Consider the following 16,440-nt stretch of genomic DNA (forward strand, 5'->3'; position numbering starts at 1 on the left):
CACACATATATTTTCATAGATTTTTCTTGTTTTATTTTTTTCTTTAGAGACAGGGTCTCACTGTGTTGCCTAGGCTGGTCGCAAACTCCTGGGCTCAAGCGATCCTCCCACCTCGGCTTCCCAAAGTCCTGGGGTTACAGGTGTGAGCCACCACGCCTGGCCTCCTTTCACAGACTGATGGGAACTTCTGAACTCTAGCCCCAGACCCCTTGCTGTGCAAGCAACCACTCAGAGTCTATTTCTACCATCTGTTTTGGGCTCCCCCCTACTCCCTACATGGCTGGCATGGATCTATATACCAATAAGGATGAAGTCAAATTTTACTGTAGTTACGTTAAGGGGCTTTAAAAAAAAACAACTGCTATTTAATTCTTATGATAACAGACATAAGAAAAAGGTAAGCTGAGGGCTTAAGTAGCTAGGACGAGAACAAGGACAATGTCTTTAGCTTTAGGACTTTGTTTTCAGAGATACGTCCAGTGGTCTTTCTGGCCCTGTGTTTTGACTGTGGACAAGTGTCTGCCATCAGCTGAGCCACGGCACAGCCTGCCTGGAGGCTGGCAGATCCACCTTGGTTAAGTCATTGCAGGCAAAATCATGGCGGTAGCATAGACTTGTAATCTGCACAAAATCCCTCATAGAAACAGACAGAGCCTCTAGGATACCAAAGGAAAAACCCTTCAGCCAACATTGTCAACACAAATCAAGGAAATGAAGTCTCATCACCAACTCCAGACTCTTAACGCCCCACTCGCCTCCAGCCCCATGTGTTCCCAGGAGAGAGGGCACACCTGGAGAGAGGTTCTCAGTGGGAAGATCAGAGGACCCCTAGGGGAGGTGGTGCAGCAGGGCTGCAGTGGCTGAAGCCCTTGAGGATCCCAGAAACTCCCCACAAAAACTCCTTTCCAGAAGGGTAAGGATCACTGAAAACAACAGCAAGAGAAACAACTGCTGGGAGAGAAAGGACACGGAACGTGGCAAGCGTATCAGGGTCAGGGAGCTGGAGCCTATGGATACAAATCTCTCAACTGGGAAGGGGCTCCACAGAGAGGCCATGTCCCCTTAGCACTTCAAAACATCATTTTAAGGGGAAAAAAATCATTTCAGAAATAAAGAGTGGGCAAGAAGGAAAAGAAAGAACACAGAGGCTGTGTGTGGTGGCTCACACCTGTAATCCCAGTACTTTGGGAGGCCAAGGGAGGAAGATCACTAGAGCCCAGGAGTTCAAGACCAGCTTGGGCAACAGCAAGACCCTGTCTCTACAAAAAATAGCTGGGTGTGGTGGTGCATGCCTATAGTCCCAGCTATTTGGGAGGCTGAGATGGGAGGACTGCTTGAGCCCAGGAGGTCAAGGCTTCAGTGAGCCAAGATCGTGCCACTGCACTCCAGCCTGGGCAACAGAGAGGGACCCTGTCTCAAAGAAAAAAAGAAAACAAAAATAAGAGCAAACAAACATGCTAGGAAACCGAGGGCCAAAAGGAAGAAAACAAATATCAGACAGAAATAGAAAAGGTTTGAGAGAAAACAAGGGGACAGTAAAAAACTAGGGGTGGGGCAGGTGGGGAATGTAACACATGCATAATTGGAGTCTCTGAAGAAGAAAATGCCAAGTAACAGATTCCCAAAGTCTATAATTCAAGAAATGTTTCCTGGGGTGGGAGGAAGACTGGAGGGTGGATCTTGAACCAACATATTGAAAGGCATACAATGTAACTGGAAAATTTGAGCTAAAATTGGCAGCAAAAATATATGCTGATAAAATTACAGAGCTTTAAAAAAATGCTTTGGGCATCCACTCCCCTTTTCCTGTTCCCACCTGCATCTGCAATTCACTTATAAAGGAAAGCAAATAATTCTGGCCTCAAACTTTTCATCACCAACACTTCATGCCACAAGAGAGTGGAGCAACATATTTAAACTACTCAAAGGAGGAAAATGTAAGCCAAATTTTTTTTTTTTTTTTTTTGAGATGGAGCCTCGCTCTGTTGCCCAGGCTGGAGTGCAGTGGCGCGATCTCAGCTCACTGCAAGCTCCGCCTCCCAGGTTTACGCCATTCTCCTGCCTCAGCCTCCTGAGTAGCTGGGACTACAGGCGCCCGCCACCTCACCTGGCTAGTTTTTTGTATTTTTTAGTAGAGACGGGGTTTCACCATGTTAGCCAGGATGGTGTCGATCTCCTGACCTCGTGATCTGCCCGTCTCGGCCTCCCAAAGTGCTGGGATTACAGGGTTGAGCCACCGCGCCTGGCCAAGCCAAATTTTTATACCCAGCCAAACTGATCTTGCAGAATAAAGTCTACAGTCACCAGTATGAAAGAACTCAAGGCAAATATCCTTACACAAGACTTTTTTTTTTTTGAGACGGAGTCTTGCTCTGTCGCCCGGGCTGGAGTGCAGTGGCCGCCAGTGGCCGGATCTCAGCTCACTGCAAGCTCCGCCTCCTGGGTTTATGCCATTCTCCTGCCTCAGCCTCCCGAGTAGCTGAGACTACAGGCGCCCGCCACCTCGCCCAGCTAGTTTTTTGTATTTTTTAGTAGAGACGGGGTTTCACCGTGTTAGCCAGGATGGTCTCAATCTCCTGACCTCGTGATCCGCCCGTCTCGGCCTCCCAAAGTGCTGGGATGACAGGCTTGAGCCACCGCGCCAGGCCTTTTTTTTTTTTTTTTAAAAAGACGGAGTCTCACTCTGTCATCCAGGCTGGAGTGCAGTGGCGCAACCTTGGCTCACTGTAACCTCTGCCTCCTGGGTTCAAGCGATTCTCCTGCGTCAGCCTCCTAAGTAGCTGAGATTATAGGCATGTGCCACCACGCCTGGCTAATTTTTATATTTTTAGTAGAGATGGGGTTTCACCATGTTGGTCAGGCTTGTCTCAAACTCCTGACTTTGTGATCCACCCACCTAAGCCTTCCAAAGTGCTGGGATTACAGGCGTGAGCCACCGCACCCGGCCAATTACATGAGACCTTGAGGAATCACCCAGAGAATGAGCTTCAGAAACCAAAAAGTCACTGGCAAAGGTGAATATATCAAATTGTAGAACAAAGATTAATGATGAGAGATAAAGGAGACAGAAGTGTATGCCACTATTATGCACTGGCAATATCGTACAAAAACATGGATGAGAGAAAGCACATGGAAAAGTATATGCCAACTGAGGAAAGTATGCCAGACAAGCTGCCAGTAAGGAAGCCACTTTAAATTAGATGCTGGGAGGAAGAGAACGCCTAGCTAACTTCATTACTGCTTATTATACATAATGTCTAAAAAAGAAACTAAGAGTATTATAGGCTCAGTTAATATAATTCATATCTTTAAAAGGGGACTAAGGGTATTATATATAATATATACATATATGTGTACTATATATGTGTGTAATGTAAAAGGTAATATGTGTATATGTATATATTATGTGTATATGTATGTGCATATATGTATATATATGTGTATAATTACATGTCTGTTATACATATAAATTATATATATAAGTACATATATACATACAATATCTTTAAAAGTGGACTAAGGGTATTATATAAGGATATATTATATATTATATATGTATATGTTACATATGTATATCTTATAGGCATAAATAATACATATATGTATTATGTACACATATATGTATATATACATAATATATAACATACAACACATAATATATAGCATTAAATATGTGTATATATTATGCCTGTTATATATGTATAGATTGTGCCTATTATATATATTCTTATATAATATACACATATATTTTACAGAATATATCCTTATATAATAATACCCTTAGTCCCCTTTAAAATATATTATTAGTTATGATATGTTTGCTATAATAGTTATAGTAACTCTCAGAACAAAAACATATCCTTCATACCTACCAAAAGACACATTAGAAAAAAGACAAGGTGTGCTTAGAATACATGAAATAATTAACATTTAACATTTAACATTTAAACAAAGCAGGAGGGAACAAAACAGACCATACTGTAAAAGACCCTATCTATAAAGCCTTGCACAGGAGGACCCCTCAGAGTATCTTCCTGGTTGATGTTTCCTTGTAGACTGCTTATTAGGATTTTTTGTCATTGCTAGTTTTTACTTATTAGCTTTTGACACCCTAAACTATAGAATCTATGAATCTCTAAATGCTGTCATTTCCAGCTGATATTTATATGGAAAAATTAGTATTTGAATCCCCAAAATGTAGTACAAACTTTTAATAAAATGTGTGATAAAAGTTTCAAGTTACATTCCAAATTCAACACACGTCAAAATCATGTGTAGGCGTACTGACAGTGTGACGTGTGAGTGTCTCACGTCTTGTGAGACCATGTTATTGCATTAAAGGCAGTCATTGGTCAATAGCCATGTTAACTGTTTGGTCACCAAAAATTATTTTGAATGCAGTTTACCATCTAATGTAATCTGTGTTGGGTAACATGTTATTTCTATGTGCATTTACTGTGTTTTGGTTGGGAATTTGAGGTTTCTTTTGTTTCTGTATTTTTTTTTTTTTTTTGAGGTGGAGTCTCGTCTGTCGCCTAGGCCGGAGTGCAGTGGTGTGATTACAACTCACTGCAACCGTGCCTCCCAGGCTCAAGCGATCCTCCCACCTCAGCCTCCCAAATAGCTGGGACCACAGGTGTGTGCCACCACACCTGCCTAATTTTTGTATTTTTTGTGGAGATGGGGTTTCACCATGTGGGCCAGGCTGCTCTTGAATTCCTGGGCTCAAGTTATCCACCTGCCTTGGCCTCCCAAAGTACTGGGATTACAAAGTGTGAGCCACCGCACCTGGCAGGAAATTTGAGGTTTCCTATGGTGAATTTAAAAGAAGGGACACAGGCCTGGGGAGTTCTCCCACAGAACATCACTCTTCAAGGACACAAGACTGACAGCGAGTAGAGGATGCTTGTATACAGAAAGATAAAACAACACAAGAGAATGGAGACCAGACTTATCATTATATGAATAAACGGGCTTACTCAGTTTAAACTGGACTTACATCAGCCATTGAGAGTAAAAGATTTTTCAGGTGGCTCTTCAAAGCTGTGAAAAATTAAAAGGATAGGCAGAGAAGTATCAAGCAAATGAATACACAGAAAAACAGGGGCTGTGATCTTATCAGACAAGTGCTCAGGCCCAAAGCATTACTTAAGACAAAGACAGGCCATGCTAAATGCTAAAATCCCACAATGAAGAGAGAAGTTTTGAAAACCTATTCACCAAACCATATAGCAACCATCTTTATGAAGCAGAAACTGCAGGAAATCCAGGGAGGGAGAAACACGTTAATGACAGGTGACTGGAAAACACCTCCTTCAAGCCAAGACAGATCTGGACACAGCACTGGTAAAAGTGACTGGAGATCTAAAATATAGCAAGATAGATCTTAGAGGATTTTATCAAGCCCTGAACCCCGACAACAGCGAGTATCTTTTTCAGGTGCAAATGGGACCTGTCTGAAAACTGACAGCTTTTAATGCCATGAAGAAAACACTGCTATTTCAAAAAGAAAACCCCAGAAATCAAAACAAACAAAAAGCAAATAACATTCTCTGTCTACAATGAAACAAAACAGGAAATTGATAAAAGAAAAAAGTTAAACTTTTGGGTCCAAGAGGAAATATTAATAGAACATAAAGGTACATAAATTCTGGCCAGGCATGGTGGCTCACGCCTGTCATCCCAGTACTTTGGGAGGCTGAGGCAGGCGGGATCAGGAGTTGAGGTCAGGAGTTTGAGATCAGCCTAGCCAACATGGTGAAACCCCATCCCTACTAAAATTACCAATTACAAAATTTACAAAATTACATCCCTACAAAATTTACAAAAATTACAAACCCCATCCCTACTAAAATTACAAAAATTACAAAAATTGGGCCGGGCGCAGGTGGCTCACGCCTGTCATCCCAGCACTCTGGGAGGCTGAGGCGGGCGGATCACGAGGTCAGGAGATTGAGACCATCCTGGCTAACACAGTGAAACCCCATCTCTACTAAAAATACAAAAAATCAGCCAGGCGTGGTGGCGGGTACCTGTAGTTCCATCTACTTGGGAGGCTGAGGCTGGAGAATCACTTGAACCTGGGAGGCAGAGGCTGCAGTGAGCCGAGATCATGCCACTGCACTCCAGCCTGGGTGACAAAGTGAGACGCACAAAAGTACATAAATTCCTAGAAATAGCAGTAATGATGACAGGACATATAATCTATGAACACAGCTTAAATAGTGCTTTGAGGAAGTTCCATTACATTAAATATATCAATAAAAATGAAAACAAATTAAATAGACAACTTCAAAAGCAAGATAAAGAACAACAGAAAACCAAAAGAGAATAGAAGGAACTAATAAGCAGAAAAAAACTTAAGGTGTTAGAAAAAGCAGAAATGAATGAATGAGTGAATAATAATCAGACTTTTTGAAAGTTTTTCTCCTTTTTCAATGCGCTGGAATAAATTAAGCAATACTGGATTGTCCGATTTTTAGAATTTCCCCGTGATTCTAATGCAAGTAAGGTCAGTTTTAGGAAATTACATTTTCCTAGAAAATTGTCCATTTCTTCTAGGTATTCAAATTTATCTGCATATAGTTGTACAAAATAGTCTTATGATTTATATTAATCTTTAGAACATAACTTATGTTGTAAAGATTAATTGTCCATTTTTATTTTTTATTTGTGTTTGTGCTTTCTCCTTTTTAAGGTTAGCTATTGATTTTATTGATTTTTCAAATTATTTTTAGACTATAACATTGACACCAAACCTTACAAAGGTAACATACAAAAAAGGGAAATACACTGACCAATCTCACTTAGGAATAACAATATAAAAAATCTAAAATAAAATATTAACAAACAGAACCCAGTTACGCTAAAAAGATCATATATCACGACTAGGTCCAGCCTATGCAAAGGTAGCTGAAGACTAGAAAATCCATTAATTAAAAGTTTAATTCAGGGGCTGGGTGTGGTTGGCTCATGCCTGTAATCCCAGAGCTTTGGGAGGCCAAGGCAGGCAGATCATTTGAGGTCTGGAGTTCAAGACCAGCCTGGCCAATGTGGTGAAACCATGTCTCTACTAAAAATACGAAAATTAGCTGGGCTTGTTGGCACACGCCTGTAATCCCAGCTAATTGGGGGCTGAGGCAGAAGAATTGTTTGAACCCAAGAGGCAGAGGTTGCAGTGAGCCAAGATCACGCCACCGCACTCCAGCCTGGGGTACAGAGTGAGACTCTGTCTTGGGGAAAAAAAACCAGAACAAAACAAACAAACAACACAGTCAAAGGAAAAATGCAATGACACTTAAAAATGAAAACAAAACAGTCCCAGCAAACTGAACTTTGCTCCTAATAAGAGAATACCAGAATTAACCTCTGTCCTTGTAAACGGGTTATGAGTACTCCAGTCACCCACGTTATGGTATTTATTTATTTATTTATTTATTCATTCATTATTTATTTTTAGAGTCTCACACTGTCGCCTGGGCTGGAGTGCAGTGGCACACTACAGCCTCCGCCTCCCGGGTTCAAGCGACTCTCCTGCTTCAGCTTCCCAAGTTGCTGGGGTTACAGGCATCTGCCACCATGCCCAGCTAATTTTTGTATTTTTAGTAGAGACGGGGGTTTCACCATGTTGGCCAGGCTGGTCTCGAACTCCTAGACTCAAGTGATCTGCCCGCCTCGGCCTCCCAAAGTGCTGGGATTACAGGAGTGAGCCACTGCACCCAGCCTCTAGGTTATGGTCTTTAAATGCCATTTCCTGCTAAAAGGAAACAAAGCTGTCTGGAGAAATGGATGAAAACCCAGGTCTGCCTCTGGAGAGATGAATGAAAACCCAGGTCTGGCACTTCTTGTCACCTAGAAAACAAAGAGGCTTTTTTTTTTTTTTTTTTGAGATGGAGTCTCGCTCTGTCGCCCAGGCTGGAGTGCAGTGGCCAGATCTCAGCTCACTGCAAGCTCCGCCTCCTGGGTTTACGCCATTCTCCTGCCTCAGCCTCCCGAGTAGCTGGGACTACAGGCGCCCGCCACCTCGCCCGGCTAGTTTTTTGTGTTTTTTTTAGTAGAGATGGGGTTTCACCGTGTTAGCCAGGATGGTCTTGACCTCCAGACCTCGTGATCCGCCCGTCTTGGCCTCCCAAAGTGCTGGGATTACAGGCTTCAGCCACCGCGCCCGGCCACAGAGAGGCTTTTGAAGAGCACTGGCATCCCACCCCCAGGACCCAGGGCAGTGTGAAGGGCTCCTGCTGCCCCGCACAGGACCTTCTGAACAACATGAACAATGACTACAGTGGATTGATATTCACCACGTATAGAGAGTTGCCTTCAGAGGTCTCAGGGGCCCAACCTGTCATTCTGAAAACATGTAGAACAGAGCACTGATTCTGCCGTTCCTGTATGAACTGCAATTCAGAATAACCAGAAAGTTGAAGTGCTTCATATAGCATTTCAGATAACTGAGGAAGAAATGACAAATTAGAAAAATCACCATTTTGCAAACCCTGATGAAATAACGAAGGCAACGATCATCAGTGGATGCTAAAACATTAAACAGTTTATCTTTTTTTTTTCTTTTTTGAGATGGAGTTTCCCTCCTGTGGCCCAGGCTAGAGTGCAATGGCGCGATCTCGGCTCACTGCAGCCTCCACCTCCTGGGGTCAAGCGTTTCTCCTGCCTCAGCCTCCTGAGTAGCTGGGATTACAGGCACCTGCCACCACGCCTGGCTAATTTTTGTGTTTTTGGTAAAGACGGGGTTTCATCATGTTAGCAAGGCTGGTCTTGAACTCCTGACCTCAAGGGACCCACCAGCCTCGGCCTCCCAAAGCGCTGGGATTACAGGTGTGAGCAACTACGCCCAGCCAAAAAATTTTTTAAAAAGTGAAATTTTTTAAAAGGTATGGATGAAATAAGATTGGCAAAATTACATTAAAATTACTGAAATTGGAGGAGGGGGTACATAGAGCTCACACTCTTTTTATAAAAATTGGTTTTTTTAATAATGAACATTTTCAAAAAGAAAACTAGTACCCATGGCCACACTGTGACCCATTTTTCACCTCCAGGTGCCCATAGTCATCCCTGTCTTGGTGACATTCATCTCTGTGTTTCTGATTCTGGCTCCAATCATCAGCAAGCCTGCATGGGAGTACCTCTACTGTGTGCTGTTTATATTAAGCGGCCTTATATTTTACTTCCTGTTTGTCCACTACAAGTTTGGATGGGCTCAGAAAATATCAAGTAAGTACCAACAGAAGGGCCGCCTGGCTTCTGCGAGGTGCAGGCAGGCACAGCGTCCTCACCTGTCCTGACTCCAAGACCTCTGTCACAGTGTCTTACCCTGCTGGCAGATCTCCCTCGTCCCAGGAGGACACATGCCCACGCCCTCACTGGACACCTCTGGGTCCACCCTTGGTTATTTTGTTCCCGTCAATTACTATAAGTAGGAAGGGAAAGCACCATTTTCTTTTCTTTTTGGAGACACAGTCTTGCTCTGTTGCCCAGGCTAAAGTGCAGTGGCATGGTCATAGCTCGCTGCAGCCTTGAACTCCCAGGCTCAAGTCATCTTCCTACCTGGGCCTCCCAAATAGCCTGGACCATAGGCACACACTACACCTGGCTACTGTTTTTATTTTTTGTACATAAGGGGTCTTGCTAGGTGGCCCAGACTGGTCTTGAACTCCTCGGCTCAAATGATCCTCCCACCTTGGCTTTCCAAAGTGCTGGGACTACCGGCCTAAGCCACTGTACCTGGCTGTTTTTCTTTTTTTGAGACAGTCTCACTCTGTTGCCCAGGCTGGAGTGCAGTGGTGCAGTCTCGGCTCACTGCAGCCTCCACCTCCTGGGTTCAAGTGATTCTCGTGCCTCAGCCTCCTGAGTAGCCACGCACGGCTAATTTTTGTATTTTTAGTAGAGATGAGGTTTCGTCATGTTGGTCAGGCTGGTCTCGAACTCCTGACCTCAGGTGATCCACCCGCCTCGGCCTCCCAAAGTGCTGGGAATACAGATGTGAGCCACTGCGCCCACCCATTTTCTTTGAGACAGAGTTTCGCTCTTGTCCAGGCTGGAGTGCACTGGCACGATCTTGGCTCACTGCAACCTCCGCCTCCCAGGTTCAAGAGATTCTCCTGCCTCAGCTTCCTGAGTAGCTGGGATTACAGGCACCTGTCACCATGCCTGGCTAATTTTGTTGTTGTTGTTTTGTGTTTTTAGTAGAGTCAGGGTTTCATCATGTTGGTCAGGCTGGTCTTGGACTCCTGACCTCGGGTGATCCATCCACTTCAGCCTCCCAAAGTGCAGGGATTACAGGCATGAGCCACTGCACCTGGCCCCATTTTCTTTTTAATTGCAAAAGACACACACACGTTACTATCTCAGCCACTTCTCAGTGCAAGGTTCAGTAGTGTTAGGCATATTCCCACCATCGTGCGCCTCATCCCGAAACACCATTCTCCTTTGCCTGACATGCAGACATCATCTAAGAGGTCTAGCAGCACCACAAAGACACCCAAAAAGTCATGGCCTTGGCCTGGGGAATTGGGCGGGGGCCCAAGCCTTCTACTGCCAAGGGCACAGGGCTCCCTCTTTCAGAGGTCCTGACCCTTATCAATTTCAGGACAGTTGTTGTTTAAAAGTTTAGCGACATTAGCCACTTTCGCTTCTGAAAAGAAAGCACTTGTGTCAAAATACATCAAAAGAGAGTGAATTACACCTTTAAAAAAGTTCATATAGGACCAGGCGCGGTGGCTCACACCTATAATCCCAGCACTTTGGGAGGCTGAGGGGGCAGATCACGAGGTCATAAGATGGAGACCATCCTGGCTAACATGGTGAAACCCCGTCTCCACTAAAAATACAAAAAAAAATAGCTGGGTGTGGTGGCGGGCGCCTGTAGTCCCAGCTACTCGGGAGGCTGAGGCAGGAGAATGGCGTGAACCCAGGAGGCGGAGCTTGCAGTGAGCCGAGATTGCGCCACTGCACTCCAGCCTGGCCGACAGAGGGAGACTCCGTCTCAAAACAAAAAGAAAAAGTCTATATTATATTCACAATGTTTTATCCTACACAACAGATTCAACTGCAGGAAACCCCATTTCTAAAAGCCTTTAAGACTTTCTGGGCATCCTCATGGGGCGGTGAGGTGATCCGTTTCCTGGTCTTCCTGTCCCTGTCCCTCTCCCTCTCCCAGGAGCTCCTTAACGAGAGGAATTGGGCTCTGCGCAATTTAACTCTGGCTGCAGCAGCCTGTAACAGCCAGTTAAGATTTATTAAGTGAATGTGATTAAAAGCCTGCCTGTTTCTCCTGTTTAGCTTGTCTCAACTGGACAGTGCAGTCGCCCCTCCAGACAGTCCTAGGAGGTTTTTATTTCTATTCCTGCAATTTTGGGAGAAGACACAAACCAGGAAAGCGTGAAAATCCAACCAGAAGGCAGGAAAGCTGGCCAAACCCCGAGCACAGGGTCTAGGTGACATCACCAAAGACTGAGAACAACGTCACCCTCACCCACAACTCCAGTGGAGCTTCTGAATTTCGGTCTAACTGCACTCATTTTTGACTCTTATTTCAGAGCCGATTACCATGCACCTTCAGATGCTAATGGAAGTGGTCCCACCGGAGGAAGACCCTGAGTAACAAGCTCCATCTCTTGTAGCCAAGTCAAAGCTGAATTTATTTTCTTAAGCAATATTTGTGGTTATTTCTTCCTGATTTTTTTCTTATGAATAAAATATACTCAGATGTTTAAAATATTGTTATTTTTAGATATTCTTAGTTCTCTGGGTGGGGGTTCCAGAAAGCAGAAGTGGCAAGTGTTTGCTAAAGTTGCTGTCAGGTGAGATGTCACCTAACAGAAGGCAGATGCTTAGGGAAGGGCTGAATAAAAGCCACCATCACAGTGGCAACTATTTAACAAAGGGCATATCACACTTAAATGAAAGGCATTCTTTAAACTCAATGTCAATAAGGGCTCTTCTTTTATATAAAATGGATGACATTTTTGCTTTGATTTAGATTTAAACAACAGTAAATTACTGGCCAGGTGTGGTGGCTCACGCCTATAGTCTCAGCACTTTGGGAGGCCAAGGTGGATAGATCACTTGAGTCCAGGAGTTCAAGACCAGCCTTGGCAACATGGCAAAATCATATCTCTACAAAAAACATTAAAAAATTAGCCAGGCATGGTGGTGCACTCCTGTAGTTTCAGCTACTCAAGAGAATGAGGTGGGAGGATGACCTGAGCCTGGGGGTTGAGGGTGTAGTGAGCCACTGCACTCCAGCCTGGATGACAGAGACCCCAACTCTAAATAAATATGTAAAAATATTAAAGTATAAATATTTATCACCCACTCTCCCCTACCCTAAAAGTACTGGCACCCCTGTGCTGAACCCGTGATGTGCGTGGCATGTATCTACCAGGATAAATGGCAAGAGCTGAGCCTCCGTCCAGAACTCTCCACAGCTGATGTGCTCATCACGAAGGTCGCCTGTGTTGCCGGTCAGCATTGCTGGCTCCCCAGCAGCCTTCATGGGCGTTTTAGTCAAACCAGAAAGTGTGGTGAGTAAAGTTTTATTTTGTGTTTGGCATTCAGGGAAAGTACTGTTTAACGTATGTAAAAAGCAACATTTCTGTGAAAACACTGAAATTTTATTGACGATATGCTGCAAAAGGCAGCCATACCACAACTAAGTATGAGCGGTTTTAGAAGCATAGAGACAAAGGCACTTTCACCTTGCATTTTAGGTATTTGCCCAAAACTTGAAGTCAGACATATTCATAGCAGTACAGAAAACCAATTACGAATTGTTCACATAATCAGCATCCGATATCCTATAAAATTTTAAGAGATTCAGATATTAGAACGTTTGAATGTCTGAAAAAAGAAACAGATCTAAGCACGCAGTTGTCCTCCCTGCATTTTCACACGTGCACAGGAAACACAATGTCACTAGCTATTATCATTTGTTATGTTGTACTAAAGAGACTCGGCGCACCCGGGCGTAAACAGCAGGCAGCTGGTGCGCACGGGAGCCACCGGACGGTGGCCTGGTCTCTGCCCCCCAGACCTCCACCAACAGGGCAGCAGCCACATGCAGAGAAATGGACACTGACATGGGTGTTAGAAGAGCTCCACAGTCAAAACCTTTGCCAGCAAAACCATCAGAACTTTCTACTTCCCAAGAGCCTGCCCAATTTAGCTACGAAAAAGGAAAATCACCATCTTACTTTATGGGCCGATTTGATACCTGCCAGTCACCCTGCGAAGGTCACAGCAGTGACCTGGGCACACTTCCAGCAGCTGTCCTGGCTGCACAGCGTGTCCTCCCAGGGGAGGCCAGGGCTCTGAGCCCCCATCACGGAGCCACTGGGCAGAAAGACTGCCCCACCTGGCAGCACTCGGCGGGCGCTCCCTGAGACAAGGCCAGGCCACACAATGAGGGGCTGTCTCATTTTACAGATGAGAAAACTGAGCCAGAGTGTGATCCAGACCTGCTCACAGGACAGCTTGATGACAAAGTCCGCCTCTAGTTCAAGCAGTGGCTTCTGCTGGGACATACGTAAGCCGGGGCAACGGCGCTTTCTGAAGCAAAAAAAACAATAATGATCTTGGGGCTGCCACACAACACTCATGTTCTATCCGAATTCTCTTCCGTTCCGAGGCGAAGTTGAGAAACAGACACTGAGTGCGCGGGACTTTTAACTTCCCAACAGCTCACATTTCTCGCGTTTCACTCAACAAACCGAAAGCACAAAAGCCAGCCAGCCTCTGGGTGTGGCCATGACTAAATACACTCCTCCCCTAAACCTGGTGACCCTGGGTGCTGCAGCCACACACAGATGGGGTGGCGAATATCTGCAGGGCTCACAACATGTAGGTGTTCAGAGGTCACCTCCAGGCACCCCATAGGCCCTTGTGAGTTTCCACTAAAAAGCAACTTTTGTGCCATTTGCTCAGGACCCTGCAGGTCCAAGGGATTGTTTAGAAACAGCAGCTTCACCCCGGAAAGCCCTGGGTCTTACTGAGCAATCCGATTTCTATCCTTGGACTCTCTCTTCATCAGAAGTCAACTCATTCTGAGGAGCTGTCACACTATCCAAGAACGCCAACACTATCAATTCACACAGATGGTTATGTTAAATCCCACTATCTCATGGTTGAAAGGGCTGGTTCAATGTTGCTGAGTGTAAGTGTGAAACCTCAATTTATATTAGAAACCTCAATTTATATGTATAAGATCAGGTTTGTAGCAATGCATCAAACAGAGGTCTAGGTGAAAAAAAAAAAAGAATGGACTGACTCCAGACAGTGCATTTCACCACTCAGATGCACGTCTGCTCTGCCAGGGTGAGTGGCGAGAGGCGCGGACAGGACAGACAAGCCAGCAAGATCAGACTACATGTGCCGTTTCTCTGTGTCCACCCTCCTTTGATGGTCTTGTCATCAGTCTATTTTTAAGTCAATGAAGAATTTCTCACCATTACCAAGTCCAGCACCACAAGATGACAGTAATCATTTATCCTTGAGGTAAAGAAAGATTTGGCTGGCCGGGTGTGATGGCTCATGCCTGCAATCCCAGCACTTTAGGAGGCTGAGGTGGGAGGATTACCTGAGATCAGGAGTTCAAGAACAGCCTGTCCAACATGGTGAAACCCTGTCTCTACTAAAAATACAAAAATTAGCCAGGCATGGTGTCACATGCCTGTAATCCCAGCTACTCGGGAGGCTGAGGCAGGAGAATTGCTTGAGCCTGTGAGGCGGAGGTTGCAGTGAGCCAGGATCGTGCCACTGCACTCCAGCCTGGCCGTCAGAACAAGACTGTCTCAAAAAAAAAAAAAAAAAAAAAAAAGAAAGAAAGATTTGGTTATGACTGACTGTTTTCTTAACTTTGAAGTCACATGTCAATATCCGTTTTTGTTCAACATCTTCCAGCTGCTCTTGAGGACATCATTCACTCTCACTGTCATCATCCTCTGAAGTGCTGCTGCTACTGTCTTCAACCATCTCTGCCACTGTGTACGGCAGGCTTTTAGAATTCGCTACTAAAGGAATAAGATATTATAACAAATAAGTTAAGTGTAGACTAAACAGCAAATCTTTCTTTATTTCTCCCCATTATTTGGGTCAATGCAGAAAAAAAATGCCTTGGATTCCAGCTCTATGTATCTTATTTTATATTTTCATTATTTTAGGTAAGAAATGAGCAGGTCAAATTGGTCTGCTTACAAATAATTTATTCTTCTGGGAAGAATATCTGTAGTGTGTTATTAAAAGGTGTGTTTATCACCAAGGGTTGAAAAGTACTCAAACCAGAACATTTAGCACCAAGATCAACAAAGAGAAAAATAATTTCTCAGGGCTTGACGTGAACGGCCCACTTCCACCAAGGCTGAATTCCTAAGGGGGTGATGGTGTCCCTCACTGCCCTCAGGACCTACAACCCCTCTGAGAGTGGGCGCTCCACGCCTTACCCTTGGGGAACTGGCTGTCCTCTTCACAGTCTTCCCAGTGATCAAAATCAAAAGCCACGTTGGGGTTCTGCTAAAGAGAACAGCTGACGGTGAGTGGGTGAGTATGACACACTCAGGGTAAAGACCACCCTCTCAGCACATTCCAACTCACCCTCTGTCTGAGTAGGTGACACCATGCCTCCCTTCTCTCTTTGGCCAGAGTGATCACAGGCTCCTCGTTTCTAATTACACATTTGCACTCATCTTTCCTTATGTTGCCCCGCAGCTCCAGATCAGCCAGGTAAAATCTGTCTCCCACCCAAGCACTGGGTTTATAAAAAGAAAGTCAGCCTTTTAAAATGCTAGAAATTATTTCTATTTTACTTTATATGACTATACATAAACCTACCTGAAAACGACTCTATCCCTGAAATACTGACACTTGCAGTCCTTTACATTCCTTATTCTTATCTTTAAGATGACGACATCTTCTTTTTGGAACCATTTTATTTGTGGGTGGAAGCTAGAAGAAGAGAGAAAGACCTACACATTCATTGATCTTATTTACTGGGTAAGGGATGCCGACTCCTCCATGCCGAGTGGACATACCTTTTCAGAGGCGGCTGTGCAGTTCTGCTAATGGAGGCACCTTCAGTGTTTCCAGATGAAGTTTCTGCACAAAATCAATGTCAGATTTTCCTACAGGTTATTTATATGTAACTCCATCATGTACACACATATATATACTTTTTTGTACCTTATGCAACTTCTAGATGAGAATCACGTAAGAGTGTAAATTAAGTAACCCTAGTATCTAGCTGCAAAGAACAGTTAGAAAAAATTAAAACCGTCACATAGGTAAACAAAATTTAAAATTTTTTATTTTATTTTTGAGACAGAGTTTTGTTCTTGGTGCCCAGGCAGAAGTGCAATGGTGCAATCTTGACTCACTGCAACCTCGCCTTTGGGTTCAAACGATTCTCCTGCCTCAGCCTACCAAGTAGCTGGG

General features: G+C 44.3%; 2 protein-coding genes across 4 annotated transcripts in view; one reads left to right on the plus strand and one right to left on the minus strand.

Annotated features, from left to right (window-relative positions):
- SLC7A9 (solute carrier family 7 member 9) overlaps positions 1-11,731 on the plus strand; it is a 34,373-nt gene extending 22,642 nt beyond the window's left edge. Inside the window, exons 12-13 of the mRNA XM_009194092.4 lie at positions 9,054-9,228; positions 11,553-11,731. Coding sequence (XP_009192356.1) covers positions 9,054-9,228; positions 11,553-11,617 — 240 coding nt within the window. The 3' untranslated portion in view covers positions 11,618-11,731. The remainder of the gene's footprint in view (positions 1-9,053; positions 9,229-11,552) is intronic.
- Positions 11,732-12,607: 876 nt separating this feature from the next.
- The window catches only part of TDRD12 (tudor domain containing 12), a 103,360-nt gene continuing 99,527 nt past the window's right edge, over positions 12,608-16,440 (minus strand). For 2 of the 3 annotated variants that reach the window (XM_009194091.3, XM_009194090.3), the window contains 5 exons: positions 16,041-16,104; positions 15,841-15,954; positions 15,604-15,757; positions 15,453-15,522; positions 14,799-15,023 (listed from right to left, as the gene is read on the minus strand). In XM_009194091.3, the coding sequence (XP_009192355.3) occupies positions 14,929-15,023; positions 15,453-15,522; positions 15,604-15,757; positions 15,841-15,954; positions 16,041-16,104 (497 nt within the window). In that variant the 3' untranslated portion in view covers positions 14,799-14,928. Of the gene's footprint in view, positions 15,024-15,452; positions 15,523-15,603; positions 15,758-15,840; positions 15,955-16,040; positions 16,105-16,440 lie in introns of all 3 variants that reach the window. The other variant, XM_003915285.4, reaches the window with a different exon arrangement.

Source organism: Papio anubis, chromosome 20, assembly GCF_008728515.1.
Source record: "Papio anubis isolate 15944 chromosome 20, Panubis1.0, whole genome shotgun sequence".
Classification (NCBI taxonomy): Eukaryota; Metazoa; Chordata; class Mammalia; order Primates; family Cercopithecidae; genus Papio; species Papio anubis.